This window comes from Artibeus jamaicensis, unplaced genomic scaffold, assembly GCF_021234435.1.
Source record: "Artibeus jamaicensis isolate MK-2021 breed Jamaican fruit bat unplaced genomic scaffold, CSHL_Jam_final scaffold_1964, whole genome shotgun sequence".
NCBI lineage: Eukaryota > Metazoa > Chordata > Mammalia > Chiroptera > Phyllostomidae > Artibeus > Artibeus jamaicensis.
The window spans coordinates 9,903,699-9,916,039 of record NW_026522030.1 but is presented as its reverse complement, the minus strand read 5'-3'; the positions used below and the strand labels follow the sequence as shown (position 1 = coordinate 9,916,039).

At 45.0% G+C, this 12,341-nt stretch overlaps 1 protein-coding gene across 7 annotated transcripts in view; it reads left to right on the top strand.

The window, feature by feature from the left end:
* The window catches only part of PALM2AKAP2 (PALM2 and AKAP2 fusion), a 407,874-nt gene that overhangs the window by 278,909 nt on the left and 116,624 nt on the right, over window positions 1–12,341 (top strand). For all 7 annotated transcript variants that reach the window (XM_037152811.2, XM_053656209.1, XM_053656212.1 and 4 more), the window contains one exon: window positions 5,270–5,355. In XM_037152811.2, coding sequence (XP_037008706.2) covers window positions 5,270–5,355 — 86 coding nt within the window. The remainder of the gene's footprint in view (window positions 1–5,269; window positions 5,356–12,341) is intronic.

Genomic DNA, 12,341 nt, shown 5'->3' with positions numbered 1-12,341 from the left:
CAAAAACCTTTAATGACCTGTGCATGGTGAGCTCTGAGCCAGCTTGAACTGGAACCACAGGGGAGAAAATTTCCCTTCTGGGAGCAGAATCCTCAGGCTTCCTGCTCTGGTAACTCGGAAAACAGAAGAAATTCTAATCTTTTGAATGGCAGTAAAGTGATTGGTTAAGCCTCTGAGGTCTGAGTGCTTGGAGTAAGTACTGGTTCTATTACATTGTAGTTCCATTTTAATATTTTAAGCCTCAGTTTTCTCCTCTGTAAAGTGGGGATAATATTGTGCCGGCCTCATGTACCTGTCTCATATGAGGATTGAACGAGATGATACACACAGAGACATAGTCCCTGACCTACTGTTTGTCCTCAGTACGGGTTAGCTGCCACGACTGGTGTTGCTGTGGCCATGTGGCGGGGAGACCAGCGGGGTTCAGAAGGCATGGAGGACATCCTTGGCAAGATCTTGAGGTTTTTTCTTGGTGCATCTTGAGCAACCTGAACATCTACTCCTCAGAAGCACCCAGAGTGGCTTCCCTTCCTCAGGGACATAGAGGTTCAGGGAAGGGGACACAACCTTTGGGTGAATTTGAGGAAATGACTTGTCATCCAAGGGTGGACCTTTCTCTTTCCCAATGAGCTCATCGCAGGGAGAGGGGCCAAGGGAGGGGGAAATGCCCCTGCTCCCATTGCTTTCAGCAGCCCCAGGGCCCGGCCTTCCATCCGTGCCAAGTAAGAGAAGGCTGGGGCTCAGGAATGAGGATGAGCCACCACCTGCATTGGGGGGGGGTTGGGGTGGGGTTACATCCTGCTCCACTCCTCCAAACCCCGGGGCAGGGCTTCCCATTCTGAGGAAGCAGCCCCATCAGCTTACCCTTGGGTGGGGTTTCCCAGAGCCGGAGTGTTTAAAGGCAAATCATTGTTCTGCAGTTCCGCTGAGTTTTAATGACCACCCAGCTGAGAACTCCTCCAAGAGCAGAGTAGGATTTTCTGAAACCCACGGAGAGTCAAAGGCAGCTAGAAGAAAGACAAATACCTGGGCGAGTCTGGATTCTGAGGCTCTGTGCAGAGACTTGGACAAGGAAGAGAGCTGAGATGTGGTGGGAACTGGGCCCAAACCCCATTCTTTTCATTGTGATCAAGCAAAATGATGTCACAATCACTTTTACAGACTTTTATCTGTAAAATGGGTTTGGTATCATTTGGACCCCAGGAAGAACCCCGGTCCTGGAAATCTGGCCATCTATTCTCTTTTGGCCCCAGCTTACCAGATACTGCCCGAGACCTTTGCATCTTTTCTATCTCAGGTCCTAGGTTCTCCTACTAGAACGTGGAAGGCTGGACTCTAGACTTCGTGCAGTTCCAGGACACTGTCTAGGTCAATGGGCTGGCGAGGGTTGAGGCAGAGGTGTGACGAGAAAGAGAAGAGCTGGCATGGGTAAGAAGGGTGGACACACCTGAGAAGACTTTTCCAAAACCCCTGCAGACAAAAGGGACGGGCCTAGCTGTTGAAGGCCCTACACCGTGCCCTCTGTTCCCTCCTCAAGCCAGGCTACCCAGGTCATCGTCTGGGATTTTTTTCTCCCCAACATGTCTGTAGCCGAGCTCTTCTAGGACAGTCCATTCCAGCTGCCCAATCAGCATGACCTTGGGAGGTGGAGAGGAACATGATCAGGAAAAGGCCATGGCGATGTGAGGGGCACCCATCAGGTGACGCTGCAGAGGAGCCTTCTGTCCTGATGAGCAAGCAGCTTTGGCAGACTCAAGGCCCTGTCTGACACCAGTTCAGTTAGGGAAATACTTGATGTACCTTTGCTGTGTGTGTGTGTGTGGTGGGGGGTGACCGAGGAGCAGGGTGGGTCTGGGGTCGGGTCTGTGAATGGACAGGGTCTTATCACCCAGACATGTTGCATCTGGTGACCACAGCTTCATGTGGCTTCTCTTCCTGGGTTTGCTGGCAAGTGTCCAGGGCCACCAGACCTTGCCTGGCTCTGGAGGACAAGGCAAATCATAGTCCGCTTGTTTCTTCAGCATCTAGAGTGAACCAACTCACAGGTACAACTGTTTCCAATGCCCTGCACACCCTCTCCTTTAGTCTTCCTCTTTTCTCCTTTGGGCACTCTCTGCCCTCACCCAGGTCCACTCAGAAGCCCCTGTCTCTCCAACCTGGCTGCCCAAATTCCCATTTCTCATTGAGCAGACAGATGGTGACACTAACTGCGTATCAGGCCCAGTCCTGCCCACTGTGCTTGACAAGGGCCCCCTGAGGCAGCACCGATGAGCAGACATCAGCAGACAGGGCACACTTAAGGGCGCTTCTGGCTCAGGCCCTAATGAGCACCCCTAGAAGTGGGGCTCATGGTCAGGGCTGTGTGTTCACAGTGGCAGAGGAAGTGGAGATGTCAGTCTGCCACTGAGCTGAGACTGGAGGAGCTGGCACCAGAACATAAGGCTTAGTCCTGGTATCATCTATATATTTAACTTACATGAATTCAAGTGCATGTTTCTAGCTAAACAAATGACAAAAAGAGGAAATAAAAGAGAAATTTTAAAAGCATAAGTGGTCCTGTCAGCCATTGCAAGCTATGTGTGTGTCCTCCTGTGACAGCCTTTACTGGTCGCTCTGTGATGGCCATCAACATCCCCCCTTCTTTGTTGCTGGCCAAGACCCTGTTTAGTGCCTTCGTTCATCATCTTCCGGGGGGCTGTATGCTCAGAGAAGGCTGAGACCCTCCCTAAACCAGGGGGTCAATCTTGACTAATTAGCTCTAAGCCAGTTTGGAAAATTCCATTCCCTTTTCCACGATCAGTTTAGGAATAGACTTATGCTTTGTTTTTGGCCTGTGAGGCTTTGGGGGTCAGCTTAGGGGTATGGAAGGGGCTGTTGTGAAAGGCTTATTTACTCCTCCTTTTCCCTGTCTCTGGTTGTTTTCATGACACACGGAATTGCTATGTCCAACTTGTGAGCACAGAGGAAAATTGCAGAGAAGTCAAACTAAGGCCATGAGGCTGTGGAGCCACTAAATTAATCACCTGTGGTGCCATGCTACTTTGAGAGTTCTCGTTATGTGAGCCAGCCTATCCTGTGGTGCGTAAGCCTCTGTGAAGTAGACTTTCTATTACTTGTGCCCCAAAATACCCTAAATGATATACCCCAGTGCGAAGATGACAAAGGAGGTGTTAGCCTTCTTTTTCTGCACTTGATCACAGCTCCTTCTCTCTCGTAGTTTGAGTATCTCCAAACCCTGAGAATTCTAAAATTTCAACTTCTGCATTTTTCTCTACAACATGATCCTTAGTACAAGCCAACAACATCATCTGATATGTGGCAGAAAAAATGGTCTGTCCAAAGCTAGAACAAAACATGGCTCTGTGGGGCTTTCTGAAGTGTGGGGCTGCATTGTACTGCATGGGAGAGTTAAGGAATGTTCAAGGGCAGTGATTACTATGCAGGCTTACGCCCTTGTCTTTGGAATGTAAACCTTCATGAGATGCAACTCATCTGCACAATAAGCACGGGGTAACAGAGAGCGGCCCCCCAAAAGTAGAAAGTATGAACCAGTATCACTGGGTTGAAGAGATAAAATATAAATGGCAGAACTGACTTAGAGGCTGGAACATGGATTTATGTAAAGAACTGTCTGTAGGCCCTGGCTGGGAAGCTCAGTTGCTTGGAGCATCATCCCAATATACTGCAGGTTAGATATCCAGTCAGGGCCCTTACAAGAAGCAACCCACAAATGCTCACATGAGTGAAACAACAAATTGATGGGTTTTTTTTTTCTCTCTCTCTCTAAAATCAAAAAGTTAAAAAAGAACCCTAATGAGAACTGGATGTTGATGGGAAAGGCAGGTATGGAAGGGCTCCTTCTCCTAAGGCTGGGCGGGGTTCTGCTGCTGTGATAAACAGCCCCAACTCCCGCAGCTAAGAACAGTGAAGGTTTGGTTCTCACTTATTCTGCGCTGCACTTGTCACTTGGCTGTCTTGGCTATGCATTACTGCATGCTGGGGCTCAGGCTGACAAAACCGCCACTATCTGGAACACTGCTATTCACCGCGGTGGAGGGCAAGGGTGTTTGGAAGGTCCTGCATCAGCACTTAAATGCCCCTGCTCAGAAATCTGCCTTTTCTGATTCACTGCTGCTCACACCCATCAGCCAGAAGTGTAGAACAGTGTAATCAGTATTTGTATGTACTGCATAGGGTTCACCACTGTAAGTCCAATTCACTTCGTTACCATTAATCCCCTTCACCCATTTCACCCCCCTGCCCCCAATCCCATCAGTCTGTTCTCTGGATGTATGAGCTTGTCTTGTGTTAGATTCCACATGTAAGTGAAATCATATGGTGTTTGTCTTTCTCCGTCTGACTTATTTCACTGAGCATAACACCCACAAGGTCCCTGCAGAAATGATAAGATTCCTTTTTTTTTAAATAGCTGAGTTGTTTTATCACATCTTCTTTATCCAGTCAACGATTGATGGGCACTTAGGTTGTTCCCAGATCTTATTGTAGGTTTAACTACAATAAGTCTGTTTTTAAAAATATACTTGTCGTTACTTCAAACTTTTCATTAATATAGATCATTCCACCTCCATTCACATCTGAATTCTACACACCAGTACATCTGAATTAAGGTAGGTTTACTATATTCTGCTCTCAGGTATTACAAAATAAGAGCCCTTGGCTGCTTTTTTGAGGTTGGAGAGAGCAAAATCTTGTATCTTGACAAATACTCTTAGAGATGGTCTGACAGCTTAAGAAAAAAGGAACAGTAAGATTTATCTAGACTTGGAGAGAAAGCGTGTATAGATCTGAACAGTGAGTGTGGCAGCTCAGCTCTTTCCAGTAGGTGTGTGAAATGTAGGACAATGAATGATCTGGAATCATTTCTATTGGGTGTTGAATTAGATTCGGATGCGTGTGTTCTTGTGTCTGGGGTTCACTGTCAGCTCTAAGCAAGACCACAGTGTGAGGCCTGGATTCTGGAGAAGTTCATTTGAACATCTTTACTCTGGGCTAGGGACAGAACTCTCTGTAAGATACAAGCTTTGGACCATGGAGTCCACAGTTGGAGGTTAAGTACAAACAGAGGAGGTGCTGACTGCCCACACTTTCAAAAGGAAACTTTCCCTGCAGTAACTGCGGGGCAGGGGAGGTGCTGGGCATGATCATCGGTTTCTTTTACAAGTCACATGGCTTTGCAAAACAACAAGTGTGTCTATCCACGCCAGCTGAACGCACTTGGCTCCAATGCCCCTGTTCTGTTCTTTTTCAGGAATCGGGTGGGAGAGTGTGCTACTGAGGGGAGACCAGGCAGCCTCGGAGGCCGCAGGAACATCCAGCGCAGACATGACTATCAAGGTAAGGCATCCTTTCTCTAGTCTGATTCCCCGAGTGCGTCTCTAGAGGGAAGTGAGCCTGTGGCGGCCTTCTAGGGGTAAAATGAGGACTGCTCCCCCACGTCTGTAGTCACTGAAGCCTCCAGTGAGTCACCCAGACATGCGATTTCCTGAAATTTGGGATCTGGATTAGGAAGCTTCCTGAAAGCTAGAAGCCAAGACGTGATTTCCAATGAGCCTATTGTAGGGTCTCCAGTGAATATCTACACGTACGTTGTCTGCAGATGGTAACCCCACGGGCACAGTGAAGCACATCTGAAAATTCTGAGCTGAGAAACCGGGCCCCACGGTGCATTGTGAAGAAAGGTCAGAGAGGCGTAAAGTAGCTTTGATCTTGACTCAAGATTTCCACTGATGTCAGTGGGAAGGCAGCGCACGGCCCATTCCAGCAGGAACACTAATGGCCAAAGGTTTACAAAATGAGTCATCTGGAAATCTACCTAATTATCACTGTTCGAATTAAATACACGAGTTTGTAATTATTGTCTAGGTTAAGGAACTCGTAGCAAAATTTATCAGACTCAACCACTTCCCCTCTGTTACTGGATCAGACACGAAGGAGCAGCCCCCCCCCCCTCGGGATTCTGTTTACGTCTCGGCTCACAAAGGCGCTGGTGGGAGGGCTTTCTGGCATTTTTCTTGAATGATTAGAATTTAAATATATGTCACTTATGAATTTTTCTTTGAAAACAAAGTAATGTCCATTTTTATATTGGGATATAACTACAGATATTTCACTCCTGGATTTATTAGCGCTTGTACAAAAGAATAGACAGAAGGAATGTATTCAAGCTTTCCTTTGTGGTACAAAGGCTGACCTTATGTTATCTATGTTAGAAATGTTAGAGAAAGCAAACAAAAATACCACAGTGAAATTAAATAAAAGGTGGGTAGTAGCCTGATGGGTCAAAAAAATATCCACTAATTTAAATAAGGATCCAGTGCTGAAAGTTTGTTTGCTCGTAATTAAGTTTCGCAGAATTTGCAAGACCATGATATAAATTACAGCGATGTGTTGGTGTTTCACTGGCTCCTGTTGCAAAGGCATAAAAGTTCGAGAAATCCAGATAGAAAGGGATGGGTGTTGATAGTGGAGCTTGATGCATGTGCACGTGCTATTTGGGAATTTGCCTTCATTAGGAATTTGTTTCTTACTGTGTTAGTTGCAGACGTTGTGGAGACATTCAAAGGGTCAGAAAGGCCAGAATTTGTTTCATGCACACAAATGGCATAATCTGATAGAAGCAAGTCTTACCCTAGTTCCGTCTTGTGAGGTTGTCGTTGGGCCTAATCAGTCTTCATATCTTTGGTGCCAGGATACTCAATAAAACTTCTTGGCTGAAGTTTTATTCTGGTCTATCCAGCTTAGATGTTATTCTCACTCTCTTCTCTTTTAATGAATACTGGGAGGTTTTCTTTATAAGGACAGAGGACTTTTAGTTCACAAGGACTGAGCCCACTGTGAAGAATGAACACCATGTACTTGAACGAGTTAGGCAAAATAGAAGTGTATTTAAATGCACTAATCACTTTGTATAAATATTAAGTTCTTCTGCTAATGCCAGTTTCTTCTCACTGAACAACTTGTGAAACCTCCAGGTGGATATACCTGAGGGGATGCTTCTATTTAATCTTCCCCTTTAGGTTTCCCAATGAATCAGCGATCACCATTTTTCCCCTTTAGTACCATGCTGTTCCCTGCCCCACCCTGCTTTATGTATTTATCTTGTCCTTCTATCCATCTTAAAGGTTATTTTTTTTCTGTGTCTATAAATGTCTGGTGTTCATTAATTAACTACAGGTTCCTTGTTATATATTTATGTATCCATAGCTCTTTGTGTTTCTAATGGCTTTTTAACATATCCATGCAATATTGGCTGTTCTCGATATATTCTTTTTGCCCTGGTTGGGGGGGTACATTTTGTTAGAACATTAATTACCATACAGCCCAATTCATTGACACTTCCCAAGGGACTATCAGCAGAAATCTCTAAGGTGGCTTGGTTTCTTCCATATTACTTTTCTTGTGACAGATGCATCTATCTTAGTGATTAACAATTTTCCTTCTAAAAAAGGTGCAAAATTTTTTGCAATACCCTAATTGTCTGAATGTGTTTTTTTTCTAATATGCGTACCCTCCTAATACCATGTCTTATTTCCAAATGACAAAATCATGCTTCTAAAAATATACATGACTCAGATGAGTGAATTTGTTCATAAACAAACTTCTGTCATTCCGAGGAACCTTGCACTAAGAGCACTGATATTAAAAAAGCCCTCTAATTATACTGATGTAATGTAGGTGGGAGCATCCAGGGGGCCTGATCCAGCAGTGTTAAATCACTCAGTGTAATAGGTGGAATTGTGAACCTCTCCCTCCCCCTCGAAATGATACACCCAAGCCCTAAACCTTGGTACCTGTGAATATGGCCTTGTTTGGAGAAAGGGCCTTCACAGATAGAATTAAGTTAAGACTCTCAAGGTGAGAACATACTGAATTAACTAGGTAGGTCCTAAGTCCAGTGACACGTGTCCCCACAAGAAACAGAAGAAGAAGAAACACACGTGGAGAAGACCACGTAAAGAGACAGAGGCAGCAATCGGAGTCATACCAAAGGTGCAAGCTAAAGGACACCTAGAGCCACCGGGCGCTGGGAGAGCCAGGAAGGAGTCTCCCCTAGAGCCTTTGGAGGGAGCATGGCTCTGTCGGCACCTTGATTTTGGATTTCAGGCCTCCAGAACTGTGGGACAACCAATTTCTGTTGTTTTATGCCATCAAGTTTACGGCAGTTTGTTATGGCAGCCACAGGAGACCAATGTACTCAGATCTCCCAAGAACTGCTCCTACCCTTCTTGACGTCCAGTCTCCCCTGCTAGAATGTGATTTCATTAAGGGCATGCACCCCAACACATAGCTGAGCGTCTGGCATACTGTGTCAATATCTGTTGAACGAATGAACGAAGAGCAGTCTTTATCTAGACTGCGGTTAAGCTGGGCCACGCCGAAGCCGGACCGTTGGCCTTCCTCAAACCCACCCCCTGTATTCTCACCTCAGGGCCTTTCCTCTGTGGCTTCCTTCTTTCTTTCCCCTCACATGCCACTGGCCCGAGTGTTTGGTTTTTCACTTGTTAGATCCTCTGAATTACAGTTCTTTTTCTAACCACTCCTTTCTTTAAAAACACAACTCAATTGAGGTATATGTTTTAAATACCATCAAGTTCATGCTTTTAAGTGTACAACTCAAAGATTTTTAGTAAGTTTAGCAACCCTCGCCATGATTCAGCTTGGTGACAGTTTTATCGCTCCAGCAGCATCCCTCACACCCCATTACGGTTCATCTCTGTGCCCACCCCCAACCCCGAGTGAACAGGAACCTGTTTCCTGTCTCTGTAGACTGGCCTGTGTTGTACACCTCGTCTAAGCAGGGTCATATAACAGGTGGTCTTTCGTGTCTGGCTTCTTTCATGCAGCCGAGTGTTTGGGAGGTTCATCTGTTATAGCCTCTATCCGTATTTCATTCCTTTTAGTCCTAAACAGTATTTCATTTCATGGCTACACCAGTGTTTGGTTTTGTTTCTTAGTCCATTCACAAGTAGATGGACTTTTGGGTTGTTTCCGCTTTGGGGCTATTATGAATGATGCTGGTATGAATATTCATGTACAAGTTTTGGTGTGGACTTAGTTGTCACGGGTATGTTCCTAGCAATAAAATCGCTGGGCTGTAGGGTAGATCTGTGTTTAACTTCTGGAAGAGCTGTCAGGTTGTTTTCCAGTGCGGTCGCACCATTTATACCCCCACCAGCGATGGATGAGAGTCTGACTTTTCCACGTTCGGGTCAACACTTGCTATTGTCTGTGTTTCATGAACTGTCCTGCTGGCTGTAAAGTGGCATCGCATCGTGGTTTTGACTTTCATTTCCCTGAAGATCAATGCTGCTGCGTGTCTTTTTCATGTACTTCTGGCCATTTGTGTATAGTTGGTTTTTCGGTGGCTTGATTTGCTTTATTTGCTGCAGGGCGGGCTCCCGGTTTGTTCGGTTGTTAAATGCTCTGCCACACACAGCACCCCTCACTGCAGGTGCGCAGCCAGTGTTTTTGGAGTGGGTAATCTTCTTCACTGTGGAGGGTCTGGGAGAAACCCACTTTTCCTCTTTAGGATCACTGCCGCCCCTCCCCACCCCAACTGCTCTGGGTGGGAGAGGGGGTGTCTTATCAATCTCTTTTCTTTCCATTCCTTTTTCTTTTTTTTTATCATCTGGTTATTTTCCTTTCACACCTCAGCTTTTTTTCTTCTTACTATTTTTATTAGCCAAGCAATGCTATATTTTTTTATTGTGGTAAAATGTACATGATATAAAATTATTCTTTCAATCATTTCTAAGTGTGCAGTTCTGTAGCACTTATGTTATTCATACTGTTCTGCAAACATCACCATTCATCATCTCAAACTGAAACTCTATACTCTTTAATTACTAATTCTTCATTCTCTCCTGCTCCCCATTAAACACCCATTCCCCATTCATTCCTCCCTCCAGATCTGGGCAACCACCACAGGGGTACATTTCATATGTAATAATCTCTAGCTGTTTTCTCAAAGGCATTTAAAACATACCCCGTTAATTATAAAAAGCCAGTGAGATGGCTACACTCCAACCGACCATTTCAATACCCTCTGGGGAAGGCAAGCTTTATGTATGTGTAGTGTTCCCTAATAAAGTGACTGGTTAGCTGCTCCCAACTAAAAGAGTTTGCTGGGCTCGGAGGTGACTTTCTTCTGGGGGGTGAACCACCCAGGACCCACATCCTGGAAGTTCTCAGCTTTGTTTTGCAGGGTACATTGCTGGTAGCTACCAGTTACCCCTGTCTGGCTCTGCATGGTTTTGTTTTCTTTTTAATTTCACTTATTTGATGACTGTTCAAAACTACATTGATGTATGTTAAAAAATTATCTCCTGGGAGGAATTAGGTGATTTAGCTGCCATTTCAGTCAAATGCACCAGCTACATCCCAAATGCTACCTTTACCTTGTACCTTTGTTTTGTATAAAGAGACTAAAAACTAAGTATTTGCAAAAAGGAGCACAGAAAATTCTAGTACACTAGAATCTCTCTCAGAAAGAAGCCTTGTACATATTTACATTGTTAAAACATAAACAGAGGCATAGTACAAATCGTAAGAGTTTCTTTGACAAAAATCTGCAGGAACCAGGCTGTGCCGAACTGGAAGTGGTTGGGTGTGCTCGGTGGAGAGGAGTGCAGGGACAGAGCTTTTTTTTTGGGGGGGGGAGCAGGGTGTAAAGCTTATTATTTTCAAAAATTCTTCACATTCTGAGTTAGACCATATGCCCCCACCTCCTGGCAAAAGATATGAAATACATACATACAAGGATAAATGACTGGTTGTGAGGGCCATGGGGACTTGTCTTCTGTGACGTCAGTTCTCTGAAGTCAGCGTGTCAGCTGGAAATTAAGCGTCATCAGGTGACCCTCAAAGATCTTTCTAGACTTTATGGCCTGGTCAATTCAGAGCCGGGTCGGAAACTCATAGGGCAGTTTTTGTGTTTCAGCAGTAGCCTCCTATCCACTCCCCTCAATTACATACCATTTTCCACCCTCCCTGCTTTTGCTTTTCTCAACGTCCTGGCCATTAAGAGGTGGTTTGTTGGTGGGGGGATACTTTTATAGAGAAAAGGCAGAAGTGGAGAAAGGCTGTAGCTGCGATTGATTGGTCGTAGCCTAGAGCCTCGTTGGCTGTGATTGGTTGTTCTTAGTGCTTTGATTTCATAACCTGGAGGCATTTCAGGCTTAGATTGTGGTTCGTTTATGTGGGTCACCATGGCCTTAGAGCCACCTCCATCTAATGGCCTCCTTGTTTAGTGAATATCACAGTGTATATAACATTTCTCACTTGACCACAGGCAAGAAACAAGATGGGTACCATTGAGGCAAGTTGGACATTCTAGCTGCAAAATCATTGGAAGGGGACACATTTCCTAATCAAGGACATGGACCAGCTGCATTAAAAAAGGATGCTGAGTCTCTATATGTAAAACTTAACTGCCGGGAGAGACAGTGTTCTTCTGGAAGGACAGATGTTCTTCATTACACAAAAGGAAAAGCATTTAGACTCTTCCGGTGGTGAATAGAGGCCACAGTGGCCGCTTTCTTTGGAGAATGCCTTGAAAAAACATTCTGCTGAGGAACTTTTGTCACCAGCAGTGTTGAGCCGGGTGTCGTGTGTATTTGTTGACGACAACACTGAGGATTGTTTTGTGCAGGGGCTCCAGACAAAAAGACATACTGGGGACCAGAAGTCCTTTCTGCATTACTGAGTACATCCATAAAGATTGCTCTCAATTGGCTTCTTTGCCAAAAAAATATTTTATTGTCGATTTTTTTCAATCCTTGAGACTATTTAGAATAGTGGATCTTGGAGGGACTTGGCAGTGGGGGGTAGAAGGCCTACCAGAACTATTTGGCTGAATTTTCCCAGTTCTCCCTGCTTTGAGAATCACGGTCTTGAAATTCTATTAAATATGTCTTTTGCACTATGACAGGGTGATGGATGTGAAAGGCCCTGTGGTAAATTGTAATACACTGCATCAGTATTGCTTATTATTCCAGTGGGTTACTCCCTACGTGTCGAATAAAATAAAAGCCAGATAAATGAAGTCACAACCGTCGACAGCTCTCAATTATTTATGTATAGATAAGGAATATTCCTGGTGAATGAAGGATGTCAAGTGCCTTCTTCTTTTTGTCATTTTATTCCTTTGCCATATTTTCCTGCCCATAGTAACAGCTCGTGCCAACTGAGCGAGTGCTGTGAGCTGAGTACTGCGCTAGGCCCCTCCATGTGCCATTGCATGTGATCCCCCAAACAGCCCTGAGAAGGAGGAAATGTTATTAGTCCCATTTTGCAGGTGTGTTGAAAAGTGGTAAAGTTAG